Genomic DNA, 26801 nt, shown 5'->3' with positions numbered 1-26801 from the left:
TTGATTATTCGCTTAGTGGTTTTAACGGTTTGGACATCACCGGTTTCAGTTTTGACTTGTGTAATGTGTACTTTCTCAGGAGTTTCTTCAACGACCTGAGCAGTGTCTGGTGTAATATCTGAGAGTGGTGTAGTCGTGTCATCTACGAGTTCCTCTGTGGTTTGAATTGAAACGACTGGTTGTTTGTCGTCTTCTTGCTCAGTAGTAATTTGTGTAGTTTCGACTTTAGGTCCTTTCCGCTTTTTAATAATGCGCTTTGTGATTTTCTTTATTTTTGGCTTACCTTCATGTGTCTCAGTTTCCTCTACAGTCACCTCTTCAGGCAACTCAACAACTTCTTCTGGCTTGCTCTCTTCGGGGGTAGTTTCTTCTACTACAGTAACACTTGTAACAGGGGCCTCGTCGTCTTTTTGGACTGTGGTGATTTCGGTGACTTCTTTCTTAGGTCCTTTTCTCTTTTTGATTATTCGCTTAGTGGTTTTAACGGTTTGGACATCGCCGGTTTCAGTTTTGACTTGTGTAATGTGTACTTTCTCAGGGGTTTCTTCAACGACCTGAGCAGTGTCTGGAGTGATTTCTGAGAGCGGTGTAGTCGTGTCATCTATGAGTTCCTCTGTGGTTTGAATTGAAACGACTGGTTGTTTTTCGTCTTCTTGCTCAGTAGTAATTTGTGTAGTTTCGACTTTAGGTCCTTTCCGCTTTTTAATAATGCGCTTTGTGATTTTCTTTTGTTTTGGCTTACCTTCTTTCGTCTTAGTTTCCTCAACTGTTACCTCTTCAGGCAACTCAATAACTTCTTCCGGCTTGCTCTCTTCGGGGGTAGTTTCTTCTACTACAGTAACACTTGTAACAGGGGCCTCGTCGTCTTTTTGGACTGTAGTGATTTCGGTGACTTCTTCCTTAGGTCCTTTTCTCTTTTTGATTATTCGCTTAGTGGTTTTAACGGTTTGGACATCGCCGGTTTCAGTTTTGACTTGTGTAATGTGTACTTTCTCAGGGGTTTCTTCAACGACCTGAGCAGTGTCTGGAGTGATTTCTGAGAGCGGTGTAGTCGTGTCATCTATGAGTTCCTCTGTGGTTTGAATTGAAACGACTGGTTGTTTGTCGTCTTCTTGCTCAGTAGTGATTTGTGTTGTTTCAACTTTAGGCCCTACCCGTTTCTTAATAATACGCTTTATGATTTTCTTTTGTTTCGGCTTACCTTCTTTCGTCTCAGTTTCCTCAACAGTCACCTCTTCAGGCAACTCAATAACTTCTTCCGGCTTGCTCTCTTCGGGGGTAGTTTCTTCTACTACAGTAACACTTGTAACAGGGGCCTCGTCGTCTTTTTGGACTGTGGTGATTTCGGTGACTTCTTCCTTAGGTACTTTTCTCTTTTTGATTATTCGCTTAGTGGTTTTAACGATTTGGACATCGCCGGTTTCAGTTTTGACTTGTGTAATGTGTACTTTCTCAGGGGTTTCTTCAACGACCTGAGCAATGTCTGGAGTGATTTCTGAGAGCGGTGTAGTCGTGTCATCTATGAGTTCCTCTGTGGTTTGAATTGAAACGACTGGTTGTTTGTCGTCTTCTTGCTCAGTAGTGATTTGTGTTGTTTCAACTTTAGGCCCTACCCGTTTCTTAATAATACGCTTTATGATTTTCTTTTGTTTCGGCTTACCTTCTTTCGTCTCAGTTTCCTCAACAGTCACCTCTTCAGGCAACTCAATAACTTCTTCCGGCTTGCTTTCTTCAGGGGTAGATTCTTCTACTACAGTAACACTTGTAACAGGGGCCTCGTCGTCTTTTTGGACTGTGGTGATTTCGGTGACTTCTTCCTTAGGTCCTTTTCTCTTTTTGATTATTCGCTTAGTGGTTTTAACGGTTTGGACATCGCCGGTTTCAGTTTTGACTTGTGTAATATGTACTTTCTCAGGAGTTTCTTCAACGACCTGAGCAGTGTCTGGTGTAATATCTGAGAGTGGTGTAGTCGTGTCGTCTACGACTTCCTCTGTGGTTTGAATTGAAACGACTGGTTGTTTGTCGTCTTCTTGCTCAGTTGTAATTTGTGTAGTTTCGACTTTAGGTCCTTTCCGCTTTTTAATAATGCGCTTTGTGATTTTCTTTTGTTTTGGCTTACCTTCCGGTGTCTCAGTTTCCTCAACAGTCACCTCTTCAGGCAACTCAACAACTTCTTCTGGCTTGCTCTCTTCGGGGGTAGTTTCTTCTACTACAGTAACACTTGTCACAGGGGCCTCGTCGTCTTTTTGGACTGTAGTGATTTCGGTGACTTCTTCCTTAGGTCCTTTTCTCTTTTTGATTATTCGCTTAGTGGTTTTAACGGTTTGGACATCGCCGGTTTCAGTTTTGACTTGTGTAATGTGTACTTTCTCAGGGGTTTCTTCAACGACCTGAGCAGTGTCTGGAGTGATTTCTGAGAGCGGTGTAGTCGTATCATCTATGAGTTCCTCTGAGGTTTGAATAGAAACGACTGGTTGTTTGTCGTCTTCTTGTTCAGTAGTGATTTGTGTTGTTTCAACTTTAGGCCCTACCCGTTTCTTAATAATACGCTTTATGATTTTCTTTTGTTTCAGCTTACCTTCTTTCGTCTTAGTTTCCTCAACTGTTACCTCTTCAGGCAACTCCATGATTTCTTCTGGCTTGCTCTCTTCAGGGGTAGTTTCTTCTACCACAGTGACCGTCGTTAGCGGGGTGTCGTCGTCTTTTTGGACTGTGGTGATTTCGGTGACTTCATTTTTCGATCCTTTTCTTTTTTTGATTACGCGCTTAGTTGTTTTGACAGTTTGGTCCGCGCCTGTTTCAGTTTTGACTTGTGTAATTTGTACTGTCTCTGGGGTTTCTTCGACGACCTGAGCGGTATCAGGTTCGATGTCTGAGAGTGGTGTAGTTGAATCATCTATGAGTTCCTCTGTGGTTTGAATAGAAACTATAGGTTCTTTATCGTCTTCTTGTTCAGTGGTGATTTGTGTAGTTTCGACTTTAGGCCCTACCCGCTTTTTAATAGTACGCTTTGTGATTTTCTTTTGTTTTGGCTTACCTTCTTGTGTCTTACTGTCCTCAACTGTTACCTCTTCAGGTAGCTCAATAACTTCTTTTGGCTTGCTTTCTTCGGGTGTAATTTCTTCTATCACAGTGATCGTCTTGATAGGAGTCTCGTCGTCTTTCTGCACTGTGGTGATTTCGGTTACTTCCTCATTCAATCCCTTTTTCTTTTTGATTAGGCGCTTAGTTGATTTAACGGTTTGAACATCATCTGTTTCCGGTTTCTTTTCCGTGATGTGTACTTTTCTAGCAGATTCTTGAAGTACCTCATTTAGTGTTTCAGTGAGTTCAGTTACGTCTTCTATTATTAGATGTGTTGCCATCTTCGGTATGTGTAGAAATTCATCTGGCATTTCAATTTTACTTTTTTCTAAGTCATCAATTATTTGCGATTCATCTCCTTCATATTCAACAATATTCAGATCATGTTTTGTTTTCCTAATTGATTTTTTGAGATCTTCGTCGTCTAATGTCTCTTCAATGACGACGTCGCCTGTTTCATCGCCAACCCTCTTTTTCTTTCGGAGAATGGTTCTTTTAGTTTTAATTTGTTGAGGCTCACTATAGCCAGGTGTTTGAACAAATTTAGTGATTATTTCTTCCGTTTCCTCAACATCAGATCGTGAAGATATTGAAATTCTCTCGAGTTTGTCTGAAATTTACGCGTTAATAATTAATTTCATTTTCCCTATTTTATTTATACATGAATATGTATAACTATATATACTATAATCTTAAACTATAATCTATAACAATAACTATAATCTTAAAGCTTTTTCCCATTTTTGCATTAATATTGTTTCACTTCAAAATATTTTATTAAACTATTGTTTTTTTTTTCGATTAACACAATTTTTTCATACGAAGTGTAACGTCATAATTTGCAATGATTTTAATTCAGTATTCATTTTACTATTATAAAGAGTGAGAGAGAGTCTCATATACTACCATTACGTACTGATTTTCAAACGTCTCATATACAAGGAAGCTTGATTCTAAAAGTAAGAAAGTAAATGTATTGAAAAACCCTTTTAATTAATATGCCACACATCTTTCTTGAAGCAAAAAATATAATAATTTCAAGATTTGTTTTAAACAAAAATAAAGTCGTAATAAAAAAAAATAAAAAAAATTGAAGGATGAGATAGCCGAGATACAATAGAATTATGCTTTATTTTTATAAGAAATTATTTACTTACCATCAACAAGCCCATCTTGTTCTGTGATAAGAACCCGATTTGATTGATCGTGTTGAATTTTTTCATCTGCTTCTCTTAATAAATCGACTGGTTCATAAAAGCATGGAGCCGTTTGTTCATTAAAATACTCAGAAATAACTTCTGTTTCGTTAGCAATAATATAATTTTCTCTAATTTTTTGTTCTTCTGGTTTTGATGACTTAAATTCTGTTTCCATTTGCATACTTTGAGTGTCAGTTATTATTAAGGGTATCATTTCGGTTGATTTAATTTTTGGTGTTTGAAGATGTACTTTATCAGAGGTGAATTGATTAGTTCGTGCCTCCGCAATGTTTTCTGAACATTCGATGTGTGTTAATGGAGTTATATTATGCTGAGCTACCAATGGCTTATTATTACTCGGTCGAAAATCGTACGGAATCTCCTCATTTAGAACCTGATCTACAATTAAGCCTTGCGCAGTGTTAAAGTTGACAGTAGCATTTTCCTTTAGTGAAAGCTTTCTGTCAATGTCTATTAAATTCGTTTCGGATTCATTGACTAAAACCTCACTTTGACTCAGTGGTTGTAATTCTATTGATTTTAATGTAACTGTTTGTGTTTCAACTGAATTAGCTGTTATAGTCCCGGTATGTTCACTTGTTATTATTTCTGTTTGTTCTAAGGGTTTTACTTCTAAAACAGATTCAGAAACTTGTTTGGTTATGTTTTTATCGTGCGTTATGGAGTACGATGTTTCGTGAGCTATGTTTTCTGTCGTCTCGTAGCATCTATGTGCCTCAATTTCTAATGAAACTTCTCCAACTTGAGGTTTTATTGCGGAAGACATGTCACGTAAGTCATCTATCACATCTGGTTTTATTTGAGTTATTTCAGATAGTATGATGTGACTTTCGTCTGCCTTCTGTATATTATCAACATGATTTTTAGCGAACTTACCTATTTCTTCGTGAAGCAGAATTTCTGTTTGTTGAACATGTTTCATTTCAATTATATTTAGAGCAGCTTGTTTGAAATTATTGTCTGTAGTAGTAAAGATTTGTCCTGAGGTTTCTTGAGGGTAATCTTCAGAAGTTACAATGCTTTTTTGTGCTTCTATTGCTACCTGAGCTTTGTTATTTTCTGTCATATAGTCAGGGACGATCTTATTAACAGTTTCGATAGTTTGGTGGTCATTGTTAACTACCTCAGTATTAACCACTTGCTTGGGAGTTGCCTTAGTTTCTGTATTTGTGTCAGTTGTGTCAGCAAACCTAACAGTACCTTCAACAGGAACCATCTCACTTACTGTGATGTGTGTAGCTGGATTTATTTCAACACCTTGTTGAGAAGATAAGGATGGTATAGTTAGGCTATCCTCCATATTTCGTCCACATTCCCTAATTATATCATTGGAAATTACTAAATAATTTTGAGTTTTGATGGTAACTTCAGGTTTTTCAGATGTCTTTATCACAAACTCCGCCAAGTTGCCTTCTTTTTCCTTAACGATTGCCTCTTCAATTTGAAGGGGTAATATACTTTCAACAGAAAAATTGCCTTGCTTGCACATATTGGATGTATTTCTATGCAACGTAGATTCAGATTCTTGAATATTCGTTTCAGTAATTAAAATATGCTCTCCAGTTTCGATACCAATGTGTGGGCTAGCATCTTTCGATTTTTGTTCTTGTAATAACTTTTCTGACTGTTCTCCGAAATTAATCTCACTAACTTCCAGATGTTTCAATGTCTGTAACGAAACATCACTTTTTACCTGTTTAACGATTTCCGTTTCTTCAAGTGCTTCTTCATTTTCATTAAATTGGTGAATTTCAACATTTAAATGCATATGTGGACTAATATTGAATTCGCTAAGAGTCGTTTTTGGGAAAAGCATCGGCTTTATTTCTATTTCTTTTTCAACTGTTATGTTTTCTGATATCTGTAGGTGATCGTTAGCGTGAATATCTGTGCTAGCTTCAAAATATTGGATTTTATCTGATTCAAATGGAACATCGCCTTCTGTTGCATTTGTTTCGTTAATATTTATACTGGATTTTAAAATTATATCAGTTTTTGGTGCCACTGATTTGTCTTCTACTAAATTATTGTGAGTATGAAAAGTTTGTTCTTTTTCAGAAAACATTACCTCTGTTACATCGACGTAGTTTTTACCATTAATAATAAGCTGTGTTGTTTCTTTTTTAACTACAGGAGTATCCTGTATTGTGTTTTCTTTTTCATTTGCAATGATTACAGTTATATTCAAAGGTTTTTGTTCTTCAACCGTACCAGTACCAATTTTCTCATCCGCAGTCGGTATTGTAAAAGTATTTTCTACCTCTCCAATGAATAACTCATATTCTTTTATTGCTTCTTGCATTTCGTGACCAGTAGATACGTTTACTAAATTAATATCTGAAATACTAAAGCTCTGACTTTCTTGACTTGAAACTATTTCTGTCTCTTGTAATGATTGCTGTTCATTAAAAGCAAGTTTGGCATTGACTTCGGAATCTAGAATTGCTGCTCGAAGATCTTTTTCGGCTTCCATTGGTTGAACTTCTAAAGTTTCCTTTGCCTTTTCTTGTATAATTATTTCTGAAGCATTTGCAGTTATTGTCTTAGTATCCACAAATTCAAATTCTTTTTCTCCGTGTACTATCTCTTCTTGAACATAGCTTTGTAAATTATCCTGCGTTGTTTCTGCACTTACAAGCTTTGTGTCTTTACTTTCCAATTTGCTTATATTCCCCGAGGCTAATACTTCCATGCCGATAGCACTCTGGTGCGGAACTACTTCTATAAAAGCTTCTAAAACATTTGGTGCTTTCTGTGAAACTAACTCTTGTTCTTTTTCTGCTATAATTGTAGAGTTTGTCTCAACTGCATGGATTTCTGTAATATGAGGGGTAATATTGGAAGCTAATGGCTTACATAAATCTAATTCTCTCTCACGTTCCCCAAAAATAATTTCGGTTCTTTCAAGGGCATTTTCACAGATTGCGTTTAAGTCAGAATGTTGCGGTTTCACAGCTGGTTCGAGCAATTTTCCTACTGATTGATTTACAGTACATTCTTCAGAATTAGCAATTTTGCCATAATTTTCATCTAATTTTGATACAGCATTTTTATACTTCATATCAAAATCTTGAGATGCTTCAAGACTTTGTGATTGTGATAGCACTTCGGATGTTTGTATGCCTTGCTGGGATCTAAAAGCGACTGCGGCATGCTGCATTTCTGGTGATATCGTGTCTCTTAAATAGTCTTCTGTTTCAATAAGTGTCTTCTCATCACATTGTGGTAGATGTAGTGTGCTGACAGATATAACTGGCATTTCGCTTTGGTTTTTGTTTATATCGGAAAGTATTCCTTCAGAGGAATGTACCAAAATTTCCTGTTGAGTTAAAGCTTCTGATATCACAGTATCTTGTTCTGCTTTTGCAAAAGGTAATTTATTTTGTATGAGTGATGTAGGCTTTATTTCTGTACTTCTTTCATCAATTTGTAATGCTTGACTTGAGTTTAATCCTACTGAAGCTGTAACAGTTGTTGGTGTTGATGTTGTTTTAATTTCATCTTCTTTTTCATGCCAATCAACTGTACTGATAATAATTTCATTAAAAGCTATGTTTTTGACATTAGCTGTTTTAACATCATCTACAACAATATCGGTGTCACCTACGTCTACATCCGGTGATATTTCTGTTGAAACAGCAACTAGGTGTCCAGTTATAAAAGGGTTAGCAGTTGACGTGTCAGGCAGCTTATAATATTCATACTCCTCCTCTTTTTCATGTTGTACAATCTCCGTAATATTCAGGATTTCCTGAGACGGAACAATCTCAGAGGAAATTGTTTTAGGGGACGGGTGGATGTCATTTTCTAATGTAGATTGACTATCCAAAATATTGTTTTCAAGTACTTGTATGGACTGTAGATGAGTTGATATTAAATTAGCTTCCTCGGTTTCCATTATAGTGGACTTAAGGTTTCCCAACCTTTCTTTAAGGTTTATCTCCGAAGTTATTGCTAATTTATGATCTGAGTTAATGTCCAAAGTAGCAAGCTGCTTTGTTTTTTCCTCAGATATCGTAAGTTTTGTTTCATGAATATTTGGTATTATTTCAGTCACATTTATGCTTTCGTTACTAATATAACCAGTTTTTACTTTGTTATGTTGTATTTCATTTTCTTCTAACTTATTTAATTGTTCTTCTACAGTGGTTTCAATTACAGCTATTTCCTTTTGTAAATCTCTGCTTATAGATGCTGTTCCAGTATTCTCTTTAGGTAAAGTCATGAAATCTATCTGATCAGTAGTATTAATTTCTTGTTTAACTGGAATTTTAAGTTGATGAGTGAGTGTAAATTCCGCGCGACTAATACTAGGAATTTTATTGAGATGAAGTTTATTTTCCGATTCTGACAGTTGTGTTTCTAAAACTGTAATTGGCATAACTGGGATCAAAGATGTATCAAATTCTTCGGGTTTTTTGGACAAAAAGTTTTCATTTTGTTCCTTTTCATGTATAAAAGGTATAGTGATTATTTTAGCCTTGGTCATTTCGATAGATTTTGATGCGGTCTCTTCCGGCACTACTTGAGGCTTAGCCATTTCATCAGTGGTCGTGATATGTAAAATTTCGGACATGACAATTGGTTCAATGGATTTAATATCTACATCAGCTTTTACCATTTGTTTGTCCTCCTTAATCACTAATTCAAATTCTTTTTCATGAACATCAACTTCTTCTACAGTATTTTTGTCCAATGCTGTTATAGAGACGTCGGCATGACTTTCAGGTGTAGGTTTTGATTTTTCAAGTATCGTCTCTGAATCAGCGGTAGTTGTTTCAGAATTAGTTTGGTGCAGGTGTTCATTAATGGTTATTATTGCTTTTCTACTAGGAGTATCACATGGAGCAAAATCTGATTCTTTAATATGTGTTGTCGTTATAGTATTACCAAGACTTGAATGTAAAGTTACATCCTTAAGGGCTGATTGTTGTATAGGCTTTTCCTGTACTGGAAGGTGGCCTTCTTTTTCATTTAGCTCTTCAAATGATATAATTAAGCTGTCTTTTATTGCTATATCTACTCTAGCTTCCTGTTTTGGAGGTACTTTCAAATCTGAAACATTTCCTTCCTTCTCTTGGACATCATGAATTTCTGTTATGAGTTGGTTAGATACAAGAACATCTTTACGGGCTGTTTCCGTTGGTACAATTAGTTCAGGGTAGTATTTACCTGATTTGTCTTCTACAAAAACTTCGCCTACTTCAATTGGCTCAAGTAAATTGAAATTTAGATTTGGTACCAGACCTTTATCAATATCGGGAGTTTCCAGGTATTTTTCCTTCATATCTTCGTTTACTTCTATTACATTTAAACTAATGAGTGGAGAAAATGCTATCTCTGCACTTGATGCATTAATTTTCAAGTCATCTAAAGGTCTTTCTTCAGTGGGTAAAATATGCTGAGAGACGTTTACTGCATTGTTTAAAATTAAAGTAGATTTTGCTGTTTCCATACGCTTATTTTCATGTTGAGTATCTAAATCATCCAGTATCCCAGCTGCATGAGTTTCGGAAGTAATAATGTTTTCCGACAAAATTATTTTTCGGTTAGCTATGTTTTCAGTTGCATTGCTCGAATTCTGGAAATATTCGTTTATAGCTCCTGCTGGCTCTACTTCTGTTACTTGTAACGATTCAGATTCTGTCACAGTTGACTTTATTTTGCTATGCGGAAACTTTTTAATTGGAAGAAATTCTTCTTTTTCTTGAATTAGTTGCACATTTTCAATAATTGGAAAAGAAGTATCTAATTTTATGTTAGCTTTAACGTCTTCTCGTCTTTCTAGTAAAATGTTACTGGCTTCATTAGCAGGAATTACTTCAATTTTAGTATCAGGTATATCCGTGGCAATTTCCTTAATATATTTTATAGTTTCAGAGTGAATTTCTTGGACTTCATCACTCTCATTGCAATCTTCACTGAGTAAAGGTTTCAATATTTTTAATGCTTTTTGACTCGATTCTTCTTGTTTTACAATTTCTTCGATAATATTTTTCTGTATTTTTGTTTTATCTGTAATATTTATAGTAAAGTGTATTAGGTGGAAATGTACAAGTTGGATAAAAGTCTGAACTGGCTGATTGATTGAGATTTGTATTATTACTACCTTATCTGTGATCTGACAAACAGATTAAATAAGTAATTTTAATATTGTGGTACTATGATTTTTAAATGTGAATCTTGGTATGTTACTAGAATATTTACAATAGAATAAAGTACTCAGCTAGATGCAGGAAAATAAGACAGCTAAACCTGCTTAATTTTTCAGTATTCAAATAAACAAAATAATCCAACGACTCTAGGATAAATTCTAACAGACATCTGCCTTTTTAACCAACTTATATACATAATATATATTAATATACTTATACTGATACTACGTCTATTTAAAAATCTCAAGCTTCTATAAATAATTTTAAACATATTTATATATTTCGATATATTACATTTTACAATAAATAATCACGTTGTAATGTATATGGGTTCCTGTAGCCAACCACCAACCAGGTTGGCGCTAATAGTATTATAATTAACGAATACTTTAAATCGTGCATTCAAAGAAGTTTTAATTCATCAAAATTTTATCTTTGTAATGGATTATGATATCTTTAGCCTTACCTTTTAGTGTTAGATTTCTTGCCCAAGTACTTGCCGTTCCAAAGCATTGCGAAAACACTGTTTAAGCTTTAAGCCATGCCTCTATTTGCATAAAATAAATCATTAAAAAATACGTTGTAATATGTAATGGTAATGACGCAATGTTGCGAATAATTAAATTCAATAATATTACCTAGAACTATTAACTACGCATTATTGCATTTCTTCGAATTTGGTAATTAACAAAACTTTACCAATACACGAACTTTCGTTTTAACTTTACAAGCTTCAATCATCATGCAAGGTCACTTTAAAAGTTAATAGGTATTAATTTTAAAAGATTAAGCTAATAGTATGAATAAAGCACGTAACTTATGTGGAGAAATACGATATTTTGATTTTGTACGACTTTAGTAACGGGGGCTTTTTTACATGAACCGATCAGTCTTTTAAGTTATAATATAAAAGCGTCACCTGTTTTCGTTTTTTAAATAATGATAATATGATAAAACAATTTTCAAACAGTTCCTTTTAGTTAATGTCAACTGAAAATGGCTTACAGTCTGGAAAGTATAAAAAATAGCAAAACCAAAATTCATATTAATCATTAATATATCTTCATATTACGTGAGACGACTATTAATAATATTGATTTTTGATTGACACGACTATAGATAAGTTTTTAAAACATTCACAACTATTTACATAATTGCAAAATCATGGTGGCAATAGTAAAAAATATGTATTGGCTTAAAAAGGCTCGGTTAAATTGATGGGTATAAATTATTATAATTGTGTTGTAGTTCTGGTATGTAAAGGTAAGTAGCTAAAATCTATAATATAGTGCGTCTGCGATCAGTATTACCGAAGGGATACATAAATTTTAAAGGTGGAAATGAAAAGAATCACGTACATGTGTTCCGTTTATCGTAAACATAAAAAACGTTTTATGAAAACAAATACACATAATATAGGTTTAATAAATTATTGCACACATTTAAGTGTATGAATAACTAACTGAACTTGAATTGAAATGATATTTTACAAGCTAAAAAAAACACTGTTTTTTTTTTGCATTAAATGCACTAAAAAGCCATGATAGGTTATTGTTATTTATGTTAAATTAAGAAGTTACACAATTTTTGAGCACAGTCTCTGTTTGTGCTATATTTCTGTTTAATGTGTGTAATAAGCGCAAATTTTCTTCAGGCCACAAAAAGAACTTAATTTTAACAATATTGATTATATCGGGTCATTTTAAGCTGCAACCTGCAGATTTAGTGTTTATTTTACACATAATCTTACCTTTGCTTATTTTTTCTTTCCTCTTACTTGAATCTATAAACAAAACCCTGTGTTAATTTTTTATTAAACAATACAATCGCTATTCTAGTAATCTCGTTACTAAAATACTTTTGAGATGATGATGATTACTTAATGATAAATGATGATAAATGATTACCTACTTAAATATTATTTTCTGATTACCATTTCTTTATTATACTAGCATGATTCCATTTCAATAATTAAGAATATACGGTGACCTAATCTACAATACGTAATTATTTGTTATATACACTATTTTTTGAAATCTTACCAATACCCTAATATTAATAAAATTATTAAAAATGTAATTAACATTTATTTGGTTTAGACAAACTCGTCTATGACCCAAGCTTCCAGTAAAGAAGGCTCAAAAGTGAAAATTGCCCTCGCGAAAAGCTTCAACAAGCTTAAATCCTTAATAAGCTTTCACTACCCAGCAGGTTTATAGGACCAGTACATAAACCAGTCATTCTTAATTCAGCGCGTATTGTGAATAGTTTTTTATTTATTTAATATAAACTTATAATGTCAGCATAATAATTTTATATCCACATTCAACTATTTTTAAAACTAATATTAGCATTTACTTTTAACCTTTTCGTATTTATTCTACTTACCTTATTCTTATGACAGTAATAACAGTACTAATTAATTTTCATAGTAAATGTAACTGACACACCATTTTTGATAAAGCGAAAATCAGATAATTATAATTTTGCACCCGTGAATCTTGGGTATGATTTTCAACATACTTCATTCTGACTCACCTTTTATGACTTTTGTGGTGTGTGCTTCGACTACATGATCTGCAGTCGCTTCCACAATAACCTGCAATTAATTGTTATCCTGATAATCAAGGTTGACCAATCTCACATACCTAAATGATTCGGATTCATCAAATGTTTGGATAGATAGAATTCAAAAGATTATAATTAGTGTCAATGAAAAATTTAAAATTAATATAACAATTTAAATGACTTAAACATGTTAACAAAAAGTACTTTATTTACCTCATTTGCTGCTCTTTGTTCCCAGGAACGTGGCTTAAAATCTTCTGGATAAAACTGAGCAATAACTTCCTCAACAGAAGAATGCTTCATTTCGACCATTTTAAGGAAAGCTTTAAAACCTACTTTGGCGGCAATAATATCTTCATCTTGTGCCGTCTCTTCTGTAAGCACTTCAGTGATCAACGCTCCGTGACCTTGTCTTTCAACTAATTGTACTAGAGCTGATTGTGACTGAGGAATCAGAAGAGAAGGGAAGTATTGTGAATCATACAAACTCTCTATTTGTTCAATCGTAATACCTCGTCTTAACAAATAACCAATTTTAGCAAGCTCTCGTAAAGGCGTCTCTCCTGGTCCAAATTCTTTTGCGTTAATAACTTCCAGTAACTCATTCACTTCAGCTACAAGGTTTGAATCAGCTTCCACCATTTTAATGATACCCTTCTGCGTTTGGTAGGATTCATCAAACGGTTCAACAGATTCACCTTCTTGTTGTTCGGATAAAACTACGTGTTCATGTGTAGTCAAAATTGGTTTTGCTTTTTCTTCGACTGGTATACCTTTTGTTTTTTCATCTACTTTCTTTTGTAGTGCTATATCTTCAGTTTCTATATGCTCAGATTCACTCACGACAATCTTTGCTTTTCTTTTCTTTACTTTGTCTGTAGAATGTTGTTTATCTAGTGCTTGAACTTCAGAAACAGTAGCAAAATCAAGGGTATCTTCAACACCTACAGATTCTTCTTCACTCTTAATTACTTTTTGCTTGGTAACTTTTTCTTTCGTCTCTTTTCCTTTTTTAATTTTGGAACCTCTTTGGAAAACTTGCAGCTTCGCTTTGGTTACTGCTAAACCAATGTCGCTAACAGCTTTACAGGTATATGTGCCTTCTAAGTCTTTGGTTGCCTTTTTAATTGTGCATGTGGTACGATTTTCTTTGTTTTCAATAATGAAACGTTCATCAGTACGTATAACCTTATTATCTTTATACCAAAGTATTTCTGAAACATTTTCGTTATTGAAATTCATATTTCTCTATAAAATCAATAAAAACTTAAGTATTTTGTAAATGTTACTTAATTTGAAAATGTTAAAAATACCTGGCGTTGGATTTCCGCTATAAATCGCTTCGAAGGTGACTATTTCTTCTTCGTGTACTCGCTCTGGGATAATTTCCTTCACAAATGTAGGCACAGATTGTGTTGCTGAAAATTTAAAGGAAAACCCATAAACGATTCATATTCGTTATATCTATAAATGGATTGAATATTATGCTCAATTACACAATCAAAATTACAATGGTACGTATTGTTGCTAAACTCTAACTCTTCCAGTCCACTTAATAGACAGGAATCATGAAAGAAAATAAACAAATTGAGTTCTACTTTCAAGTTCTTCGTAGATTTATGTAACGTATCACGTGCTGTGCTAAAAATGTTTGGAAAATTTTGCTAACAATATTTGAAAGCTCACCTTTCAAAGCTGCTTGTAACTCTTCCATGTGTGTCACCCATTCGGGCTTTCTATATTCTTGTGTTCCCACAATACCTATAATAAAAAATTTATAACAGTGAAGTCATTTCTTGCAGATTACTTTTTAATTAAACATTCAATATGAGCAAAACATTAAGGTATCTTTTGTTACTAAAAAAAATACAAGTGCTAAAAACAATTTGCGTCATTTAAAAAGTAAAATTTTTTTTGGGTCCAAAATATTTTCTTGCTGAAAAGTAAATGGCGCGTAGTGTAAACTGTATCGTGTATATGGGGGTAGGAATAAGGTTTTCAGGAAAATGAGAGGTCGCAGAGCTTTTGAACTGCAAACAAAGGTTATTATAATGCTGTATAATAATAGAATAAAACCCGGATGTATTTTTCTTCCATACTAACTTTCAACCGACAACGCAGCAATTGTCGCTGTTACCCCAAGATGATTGTAGGCTTCGAAGACAATTTCTCCTGTGTCGTCTTGATAAACTTCTGGCATTGTTAAAATAGAAGTACCGTCGTCTAATTCTTCAATTTGATACTCAGTAGATTGAAGAAGTTCGGTACCCTGTCTTAACCATCTGACTTGTGGTTTAGGTATGCCAATAGCTTTCGCCTCCAATCTAAAAGCACAGAACAGCAATTAACACTGCATAATAATATCAGTATGTTTAAGCTACTAAAATAAGTTGAAAATAATTTATATGCTGAAATAGAATTGGCTGTTCTCATTTATTATATTACTAGTGCGTAAAAATTAACATATTTACACTAAAATATTAACAATTATTTCATATAATAATAGAAATGTTATTTATGGAATATGGATATTCATCCATTGCAATGCTATTTCTAGTGAATGAAATATTATAATCTTTTAAACAAGTATTCGGGCTGAATAAATTAATAGGTAAATAAGTAGTTATCAATTATTAGATCATTCATATTACAGTCGTACCTCGACATATGAGTTTAATTCGTTTCGTAACCTTGCCCGTATCTCCAAGCAATTTTCCGCATTGAAATTTATTGAAATGCGATTAAGTCGTTCCAAAGCTCTCAAAAAACACCTCAGTCGTTTTTTTTTAAGTGTTTTTGAATAAGAAAAAAAAAAGTATTTACAATAAGATTTTTTTTTATTATAAATACATAAAAACATAATAAAAGAAAAAGTGAAAAAAAGCAAAAAACGCGAATCCTACTTAACAAACACACAGACTAAGGTCTAGTCTGAGGTGGGAGAAACTGTTAGACGCTGCAGTGGTATAGTGTGCGATTCTTCGTATCTCAAATTTTGCTCTCTTCTCAAAGGAAAATATCGCCCGTTCGGCCGCTCGTATCTCAAAGCACTCGTATATTAGGGCACTCGTATAGCGAGGTACTACTGTATTTAACGGCGGACATAATAACTGTGCAAAGATGGCCATAACATTAACTATCTTGTCGGAGCCCCCGGATCAGTTTTCGATTCTTTTAGGCTCTTTAACTACCGATCACCATGCTATTGTGGCGTTTAAGAACGCACCTTTTTATGATGATGCGTAAACCGGAACACACGAGAGGTGGGAAAAATAAGATAGTCTGTGACACGGGGCCTTTTTACCGCCGAAAATTTAAAACGGACAAAAAAATATAATGTGTATAACTTAGATCTGTTTATGCCGCTACAACAATAAAACTCCTATTGTTTCAACTGGCGAAATAAAGAAGGGACCCTATGCGAACTCCCTCACTATTATTATGAACTAGACTCTAGATACAACCCATTGAGTTTCTCGCCCGATCTTCTCACTGCTCTCGCTGGACCGATTGTTAGCAAATTCTTTGAGGTTCAGCCCGTTCACCTAGTAATCCATGAGTAGCTGGAATAGCACCTTAAGCTAACAGCAATTAGGTATGCAAAAAACATTAACTGTACGTTGAAAAATACATATAAAATTAATATATAAGTATATAATAAATATATTATGGAGTGTTCGATCCTCTAATAAGTATTCTAAATTAAAATTTCAAATAGTAAGAACCTTATTAATTTTCCTTCAGTTGTTGTGACCACAGTGGGTAGTGCCTTTACTATCCGTGGTGCAAATTCTTCAACATCGCTCGTTTTCTGAAAAAAAATAAAAATTTAGATACAAAAATGCCGGTATTCAAAGCCCGCAGGCAGTTACCAATTTTTTAAGAAAATACATACCTACCACGTGTTCACGAATGATTTCTACGATGAAGAATCGCTTTTGTCTATGGAATCCGATAATCACTAAAGACCAGATTAACCCTGAGATAGTTGACCCGTTTACAAAAAGCTGCCAAGTCACATATCATTGCTTTTAAATGATAGTTTGGGGGCGCATCAAAACCTTAGTCCGAGACAATGTTTATGTACTTAAATAAGAATAGAGGCCTTTGTTTCAGGAAATAACCATTCACTGGGTTTCAAAATGTGTGATGTATGTGACTCAACAAATTCCTCAAGGCGCCCTACACTACTACAACCTATACTACTACAATCAGAATTTTGGTAAGAACCACTCGTGTTTGTTATATGGCTAATGTTATTGGGATGTTATAGAAAAATGATAAGTTAGTTAGTTGACTTACTCCGATAATAATATTTAATTCCTAATAATATATACAAATTTTCGAATTTTGCACCGGTATTATTTTTACCGCCCTTTTTTTATTTTTGAGGAATTGTGGAAGGAATGTGGAAAATGTAATTCCAACACAATGTATGCAAATTCTTTTGAAAACTGAATTTTTACCGTCAACACGACATAAGCGTAAAACTGTAATATTTCGTAGTCTACGCTTAACGATCACAAAATATTATATCAACAATGGCGAATTTTAGATTGCAGGTTCCTTTCATCAATCATTCGGACCCCGTAATGTGTAATACGGAATAACTTCGGATAAACTAAATTTATGACGGGCTTCTCGATTAGAGGTATAATGAAACTATGGTGTTGAGATATAAAGCGTTCAAAACAAACGGTAATGCTCACAAAATAAAATAAATAAGCAAAAAAAACTTACTTCGTCACTCAACACATCTTCCTCTGAAACACTAGGAACGTATTCGTAAGCTGAAAAAGAAAAGATACTTAGAACTTATAATAATATCTAAGAATCAATTACTTAAATAAAAGTGCAGTTATTCTAACATAACCAAGATGTTCGTAATAATCTTTTAGAATATTGAAATGTACCTCAAATATAAACGTGGGAAGCAAACAAATCAGTTAATATTACTAAGCATAGATAGATGGTTAGCATATTTATTTTTATAATGATCGTAAAATTTAACTTAAATTGCAAGTAAAAGTCAAAAAGGCGGTGCAAATATTTTTTGAGCATGTTAAGCATGTCTATACCCAATAACCCAAATAGCAATTATAAAACGTTCCGTTTCAAATCTCTTTAGGCTTACTCATAATACAGATGCATGGCAAATGTTGTGCATTCATTAATGTTAAAGTAAATTAAAAAAAAAACTACAGTTTTAAAGCCTACTTATTTCAAAAGTCGTAAGTATCATAGAACAGCATTTTTCATGCAACTATGATAACATGCAAATGTACAGATAATAAAAATTTATCCTGCTACCTTCTATATTTAATATGCACTCCGTGCTACATTTTCCGAATTGATTTGATGCTGTGCATTTATAAATTCCTGCCATTTCTGGGAATGCCTCTTTTATATGTATTTCACAAAGACCAGACTTTTGTCGGCTAATAGTTATGTCTCTTGCTGTTTCAATAAGTTTTTCATTATGAAACCAATCTATTTTGGGCCACGGTCGACCAAGTATTTTACAATTTAACGAAATCCGTTCCCCGTCCATAACAGTCGTAGTTTCTAGGGGAGCTAATACTAAAGGAGCATCCCCATCTATACAAGTTTGTTCTTCTAAAATCAAACTTCCTGATGTAGAAACAGAGCCTGCAAAGTTTTCTGCTCGGCACGTTACAACTCCTATCAGATCTTTGCTTATATTTTCAATACAAAGACATGAAACGTTTTCATTATGAGATACATAAACATTACTTAATTTGTTTTGTTTTATAAGCGAATTTATTTCATTAGTGTCAATAAACCATTGGAACGAAGCACAGGGATTCGACACAACTTCGGTTTCCAAAAGCACAATAGTTCCTAAAGAAACTTTATTTGGCTGTAGAGCTCGCACAAACACGGGGGGTAAGACAGTATTTTCTTCTATATTTTTCGTTAATTTAACAGAGCATGCTGTTTTTGCTAGAATATTGTCATTTTCAACAATAACTTCATACTTTCCTACTTTCTTTTTATTGGCATTGTATACTTGCAACCTAGATGCCCCATGTTGTGTAGTAATAGCAAAATTATCATTATCTTCTAGAACTTGGTTGTTGAGGTACCATTTTGGAATCTTATCTCTTGGTGTATAAGTAACAACCAGTTCAAAATTTTCACCTTCCAACACGTTCAAGGCTTTTAATGGCTGAATGATACGTGGAGTTAATTCTGTAAAACAGTCATGGTTATTTTTAAACTCTATGTTAAATTTTGTAATATTTAACCGACTGCCTAGCAAATAAGTAATATTTTCGATTTACATATGTATACCCGAATGTGATTGTGTGTATATTCGAAACGGCTGCTTACTTATAGACTTTGAAATTTATGATGTGCTTAGATTCATTTTAATTGACAGTGACATCGGGTATGCAGTTTGTAACGATAACTTTTCGGGTCTCGTGAATTTAAAGAAATGAATAGATCTTTGTGTCTAACTGTATACCATGTTATAATCAACTAATTATCGTTCAAATTTAATGTCACTGATACGCTTTTATTGTGTCAAGGCAAATCCCCACCTGTCTTCATGGTCGAGAATAATCTCCTAGAATATATTACAAAGTAGTTATGACAATGTACTCAGGTTTTTTGATATTTTTTATGAGTACTAATTCATGAACTTCAAGTTCCATGCACTTTTTTTCAAATTATTTCAAAGAAGCGAAATGATTCTTTTAAGATTGGTAATACTAATGAAACTCTAACGATATAACATGGTAATACCGAATAAATAATAATGTAAAATATCCTCACAACCATTAGGTACTTGTTAACACCTACGAAATTTTACTGAGCAATATTAAATTCTTATTTATGTTCACCGACACAATTTTTACACACTTCAATTAATGGCCGTGCCAAGCTAACTCGTTCGTAACGTAAAAAATTAACAAAAACCTGTATAAAGGAAATACAAGCACAAAATTGATTGTGGAAGTTTTATTAAGAAACCCAAGCATCCAACAGTACTTGTTTAATTAACTTAAACAAAAATATATTATATTTCTTTAATGTATAAAATACTGCGTCGGAATCCACATGTTTTTGTTTCCGTCGTGACAAGAGATATTGAATACATCAAGTCATGTTTTTGTAATAGCGAATATGTGTGTACATATTATTATGCGTAACGCGGCGCTTTTGTAGTTTAAAGGAGATAAAGGCTTATACTACTATGCTACTTTCAACTTTGCATTCCCACATAATTTAAATAAAATCGACTTTTTTAAAATATTCTGAATCTATTCTGTTTGACTACGTTTCCTTCGAGCATACCTATAAGTTTTCTTCTAAATTTTTGTAAGTATTCGTAGATCGTCATCACTTCTAATTAAGTCGCCCAAATTTATGTAGACAATATCTTTGATGATGACTATAAGATAAACAGCGAAGGCCTGCCATGATTATTCACGAGTATAATCGAAACTGCTTACTTTTATATTATCAACCATGCATCTGTTTCAGCTAATAAATTACATTTATGAGATGTAATCTTTCTTCAATTTTGCTGTTAAACTTAAAGATTATCAACGAAATCATCGTAAAAATTCAGATGTTATTTGGAATGTGAATTTTAACTTGCTATTAGGGTATGTATGACCAAATTAAACCCTTCGTGAGTATCCTAAGCTATTTTGGTCTTCTTCTTCAAATTAAGAATATAATAAAGTAATTTAAAGATGTAGGTACCTGTACTGTCTTTTTCTATTATATGTGAATCTTTTTCGATGGGCTTATCTTTCCTGACCGGCTTAAGTTGGACTTCCTCGGGCTTCTCTTCTTCAGGCTCCTTTTGCTTTGGTATTGGTTTGAGAACGACCTCTTCTTGTGGAGTCTCTTCCTTAGGTCGTCTCTTACCACTGGGCCATTTACGTTCTTCAGGCGTTACATCGTCAATTTGCTTCTCTTTTTTAACTGGTTTAAGTTGGACTTCCTCGGGCTTCTCTTCTTCAGGTTCCTTTTGCTTTGGTACGGGTTTGAGAACGACTTCTTCTTGTGGAGTCTCTTCCTTAGGTCGTCTCTTACCACTGGGCCATTTACGCTCCTCAGGTGTTACATCTTCAATTTGCTTCTCTTTTTTAACTGGTTTAAGTTGGACTTCCTCGGGCTTCTCTTCTTCAGGTTCCTTTTGCTTTGGTACGGGTTTGAGAACGACCTCTTCTTGTGGAGTCTCTTCCTTAGGTCGTCTCTTACCACTGGGCCATTTACGCTCTTCAGGCGTTACATCTTCAATTTGCTTGTCTTTTTTAACCGGTTTGAGTTGGACTTCCTCCGGCTTCTCTTCTTCAGGCTCCTTTTGCTTTGGTACGGGTTTGAGAACGACCTCTTCTTGTGGAGTCTCTTCCTTAGGTCGTCTCTTACCACTGGGCCATTTACGCTCTTCAGGTGTTACATCTTCAATTTGCTTGTCTTTTTTAACCGGTTTGAGTTGGACTTCCTCCGGCTTGTCTTCTTCAGGCTCTTTTTGCTTTGGTATGGGTTTGAGAACGACTTCTTCTTGTGGAGTCTCTTCCTTAGGTCGTCTCTTACCACTGGGCCATTTACGCTCTTCGGGCGTTGCATCTTCAATTTGCTTGTCTTTTTTAACCGGCTTAAGTTGGACTTCATCGGGCTTCTCTTCTTCAGGTTCCTTTTGCTTTGGTATGGGTTTGAGAACGACCTCTTCTTGTGGAGTCTCTTCCTTAGGTCGTCTCTTACCACTGGGCCATTTACGCTCTTCAGGCGTTACATCTTCAATTTGCTTCTCTTTTTTAACTGGTTTAAGTTGGACTTCCTCGGGCTTCTCTTCTTCAGGCTCCTTTTGCTTTGGTATGGGTTTGAGAACGACCTCTTCTTGTGGAGTCTCTTCCTTAGGTCGTCTCTTACCACTAGGCCATTTACGCTCTTCAGGCGTTACATCTTCAATTTGCTTCTCTTTTTTAACTGGTTTAAGTTGGACTTCCTCGGACTTCTCTTCGTCAGGCTCCTTTTGCTTTGGTATGGGTTTGAGAACGACCTCTTCTTGTGGAGTCTCTTCCTTAGGTCGTCTCTTACCACTGGGCCATTTACGCTCTTCAGGTGTTACATCTTCAATTTGCTTCTCTTTTTTAACTGGTTTAAGTTGGACTTCCTCGGGCTTCTCTTCTTCAGGTTCCTTTTGCTTTGGTACGGGTTTGAGAACGACCTCTTCTTGTGGAGTCTCTTCCTTAGGTCGTCTCTTACCACTGGGCCATTTACGCTCTTCAGGCGTTACATCTTCAATTTGCTTATCTTTTTTAACCGGCTTAAGTTGGACTTCCTCGGACTTCTCTTCGTCAGGCTCCTTTTGCTTTGGTATGGGTTTGAGAACGACCTCTTCTTGTGGAGTCTCTTCCTTAGGTCGTCTCTTACCACTGGGCCATTTACGCTCTTCAGGCGTTACATCTTCAATTTGCTTATCTTTTTTAACCGGCTTAAGTTGGATTTCATCGGGCTTCTCTTCTTCAGGTTCCTTTTGCTTTGGTATGGGTTTGAGAACGACCTCTTCTTGTGGAGTCTCTTCCTTAGGTCGTCTCTTACCACTGGGCCATTTACGCTCTTCGGGCGTTGCATCTTCAATTTGCTTGTCTTTTTTAACCGGCTTAAGTTGGACTTCATCGGGCTTCTCTTCTTCAGGTTCCTTTTGCTTTGGTACGGGTTTGAGAACGACCTCTTCTTGTGGAGTCTCTTCCTTAGGTCGTCTCTTCCCAATTGGCCATTTACGCTCTTCGGGCGTTGCTTCTTCAATTTGCTTGTCTTTTTTAACCGGTTTAAGTTGAACTTCCTCCGGCTTCTCTTCTTCAGGTTCCTTTTGCTTTGGTACGGGTTTGAGAACGACCTCTTCTTGTGGAGTCTCTTCCTTAGGTCGTCTCTTACCACTGGGCCATTTACGCTCTTCAGGTGTTACATCTTCAATTTGCTTCTCTTTTTTAACTGGTTTAAGTTGGACTTCCTCGGGCTTCTCTTCTTCAGGTTCCTTTTGCTTTGGTACGGGTTTGAGAACGACCTCTTCTTGTGGAGTCTCTTCCTTAGGTCGTCTCTTACCACTGGGCCATTTACGCTCTTCAGGCATCACATCTTCAATTTGCTTGTCTTTTTTAACCGGTTTGAGTTGGACTTCCTCCGGCTTCTCTTCTTCAGGCTCCTTTTGCTTTGGTACGGGTTTGAGAACGACCTCTTCTTGTGGAGTCTCTTCCTTAGGTCGTCTCTTACCACTGGGCCATTTACGCTCTTCAGGTGTTACATCTTCAATTTGCTTGTCTTTTTTAACCGGTTTGAGTTGGACTTCCTCCGGCTTGTCTTCTTCAGGCTCTTTTTGCTTTGGTATGGGTTTGAGAACGACTTCTTCTTGTGGAGTCTCTTCCTTAGGTCGTCTCTTACCACTGGGCCATTTACGCTCTTCGGGCGTTGCATCTTCAATTTGCTTGTCTTTTTTAACCGGCTTAAGTTGGACTTCATCGGGCTTCTCTTCTTCAGGTTCCTTTTGCTTTGGTATGGGTTTGAGAACGACCTCTTCTTGTGGAGTCTCTTCCTTAGGTCGTCTCTTACCACTGGGCCATTTACGCTCCTCAGGTGTTGTATCTTCAATTTGCTTCTCTTTTTTAACCTGTTTAAATTGAACTTCCTCGGGCTTCTCTTCTTCAGGCTCCTTTTGCTTTGGTATGGGTTTGAGAACGACCTCTTCTTGTGGAGTTTCTTCCTTTGGTCGTCTCTTACCACTGGGCCATTTACGCTCCTCAGGTGTTGCATCTTCAATTTGCTTCTCTTTTTTAACCGGTTTAAGTTGGACTTCCTCAGGCTTCTCTTCTTCAGGTTCCTTTTGCTTTGGTACGGGTTTGAGAACGACCTCTTCTTGTGAAGTCGCTTCTTTAGGTCGTCTTTTACCAGTAGGCCACTTGCGTTCCTCAGGCATTGCGTCTTCTACTGGTTTGTCTGTTTTCATTTGCTCGTCTCGGATTTCCTGTACCCTTTCTTTGTCTTTGAGTTCTTGTTCTTCTGTATGGATTTTGTCCACTAGTGCTCTTAATGTGTTAGCTTCTTCTGGTTTTTCGCCTAACATAGAATCTTTTCTTATGGGTTTTAGTGTTATGTCTTCCAATTTTTCTTTTTCCATTGGTAATTTTTCAACTTTTGTTGGTCGCAATTTGATTGCTTCTTGAGTCCATGGAATAGATGATTTCCTCGTGTCTTTAGTTTGGATTTTATCTCCTCTTTCTTTTGATTCTTTCTCTGTTTCTGAGACGTCCTTCAGTACGTTTTGTTCAATTTTTTCCTCATCTATTTCTTCTTGTTTTTTCACGTGCTCAAGTAGAACCTCTTTTTGTGGAGTCTCTTCCTTAGGTCGTCTCTTACCACTGGGCCATTTACGCTCTTCAGGTGTTACATCTTCAACTTGCTTCTCTTTTTTAACTGGTTTAAGTTGGACTTCCTCGGGCTTCTCTTCTTCAGGCTCCTTTTGCTTTGGTACGGGTTTGAGAACGACCTCTTCTTGCGGAGCTTCTTCCTTAGGTCGTCTCTTACCACTGGGCCATTTACGCTCCTCAGGTGTTGTATCTTCAATTTGCTTCTCTTTTTTAACCTGTTTAAGTTGAACTTCCTCGGGCTTCTCTTCTTCAGGCTCCTTTTGCTTTGGTATGGGTTTGAGAACGACCTCTTCTTGTGGAGTTTCTTCCTTTGGTCGTCTCTTACCACTGGGCCATTTATGCTCCTCAGGTGTTGCATCTTCAATTTTCTTTTCTTTTTTAACCGCTTTATGTTGAAATTCCTCGGGCTTTTCTTCTTCGGGCTCCATTTGCTTTGGTATGGGTTTGAGAACGACCTCTTCTTGTGGAGTCTCTTCCTTAGGTCGTCTCTTACCACTGGGCCATTTACGCTCCTCGGACTTTTCTTCTTCAGGCTCTTTTTGCTTTCGTGTGGGTTTTAAAACGACCTCTTCTTGTGGGGTCTCTTCTTTAGGTTGTCTTTTTCCGGTGGGCCACTTACGTTCCTCAGGGGCATTATTTTCGCTTACTTTATCTGGTTTGTGCTCTTCTTTCTCAATGTCGTCCAGTGCAGATTTTAATGCGCAAACTTCCTCTGTTATTTCGTCTACCAAAGACTGTTTTCTTGTTGGTTTTAATGTTATGTCTTCAAACTTTTCTTTTTCAATCGGAGTTTTTTCCATTTTTGTTGGGCGCAATTTAATTGCTTCTTGAGTCCATGGGATTGATGGTTTTCTCGTGTCTTTAGTGTTGATTCTATCTTCTGTTTCTTTTGATTCTTTTTCTGTTGTTAACACGGGCTTCAGAGATTTTTGTTCAGTTTTTTCTTCAGTGAATTCCTCTTGTTTTCGTACAGTCTTTAAAGCTACCTCTTTTTGTGTAATCTCTTCCCTCTGTCTTCTTTTACCAGTTGATTCTTTGCTTTCCTCAGAGACAATGTTTTCAAGTAATTTGTTTTTCTCGGTTGGTTGAAGTTGAGTTTCCTGAAGACTTTCTTTCTTTTCAGTTATTTGTCTTTCGTTCTGAAGTTCACTTATTTCACTTGATTTTTCATCCATTAAAGAATCTTTTCTTACTGGTTTCAAAGCTACATCTTCGATCTTTTCTTTTTCGATGGGTGATTTTTCAACCTTTGTTGGCCGCAATTTTATTGCTTCTTGAGTCCATGGAATCTTTTGCTTGCTTTCGTCTTTAACTTCCAAAGCTTTCGTGCTCTGTTTTTTCATCTCTTGAACACGTATTTCTTCTTCATTCTTATCTTTTAAAATCTCTGAGGTTTTTGGTTTTCTCCAATGACATACTTCAGGCTCGTTAACACCTTTAGTAGGGCCTACCTCTTCCAAAGATTCTTCAAGCCGTGGTTTACGCCATGATTTAGTTTCTAGTTTACTGCTTGTAGTATCAACATTTACTGATTGCAAGTTTTCGACCTTTAAAATATTGGTATCCTCATGCGTAGAAACCTGAAGTAAATCTTTTTTTTCTGAAATAGTTTTTGGTTTGCGCCATAACTTTGTTTCAACAACTTCTTGAACTTTGACATGTTCTTCAATGACACCACGTTCAAAGACTTCTTTAGTTTTATCTTCTTTTGTTGAAGTAGTGGTTCCAATCATACTTGTATGCTCGGTATCTTTATTTTGTTCTGGTCGAGATCTTCTCCAGTGTTTTATTTCTAAGGTGTCTTCTTTTTTAAAATGCATATCCAGTTGTTCCCTCTTACGCCAAGGTACTGTAGTAATGTTTTTTGTTTCGGTGTCTTGAATATTTTCCACCTTTAACATATTAGTTTCTTCAGTGGTAGAATAACTTGTTTTTCCTGTTGTAGGTTCCACTTTCTTTGTAGAAGTCGTCTGAATTTGTGTTTTGTGATCAAACGTCTTCTGAGTACGTGTCCGAGATTCTAAAAACAACAATACTTATATTATTGTTAAATTAATAACATGTAATTATACACAGTGCCTTTCTGACGGGTTTTGCTTTTTCATAATGACAAGAGTAAGTAATAATGAAATAGTATTACAACTCCATTGTCGTATCACTCTTGACAGAGCGGTCATGGTAGTCATTCAGTATCATTGTTGTGGGCAAGATTGACCGACCAAGACAAGTCGGCAGTTGGCGATTCTTTGGATGAGTGTACCAGGAGAAGTGGCGACCGGTTGTGAGGCGCATAGTAATGCTACAGTAGTAACTACTAATATTACTATAAAAGTAAAATAAAGACTATTATACTCATTGAATCTGTT

The 26801-nt window shown here is 35.5% G+C and overlaps 2 protein-coding genes across 2 annotated transcripts in view; both read right to left on the bottom strand.

Annotated features, from left to right (window-relative positions):
- Titin2 (titin-like protein) overlaps positions 1–3395 on the bottom strand; it is a 54270-nt gene extending 50875 nt beyond the window's left edge. Inside the window, 1 exon segment of the mRNA NM_001098373.1 lies at positions 2505–3395. Coding sequence (NP_001091843.1) covers positions 2505–3395 — 891 coding nt within the window.
- A 974-nt stretch (positions 3396–4369) lies between these two features.
- Titin1 (Titin-like protein) lies at positions 4370–26336 on the bottom strand. The gene is given in 11 exon segments (NM_001114933.1): positions 4370–4382; positions 4385–5408; positions 5411–5423; positions 6310–9434; position 9437; positions 9613–10425; positions 13232–14223; positions 18338–19303; positions 23190–23192; positions 23195–23285; positions 23835–26336. Coding segments are annotated over 11 exon segments (9543 nt in total).
- Between the last annotated feature and the right edge of the window lie 465 nt (positions 26337–26801).

Source organism: Bombyx mori, chromosome 1, assembly GCF_030269925.1.
Source record: "Bombyx mori chromosome 1, ASM3026992v2".
Classification (NCBI taxonomy): Eukaryota; Metazoa; Arthropoda; class Insecta; order Lepidoptera; family Bombycidae; genus Bombyx; species Bombyx mori.
This window is presented reverse-complemented; position numbering and strand designations above follow the sequence as displayed.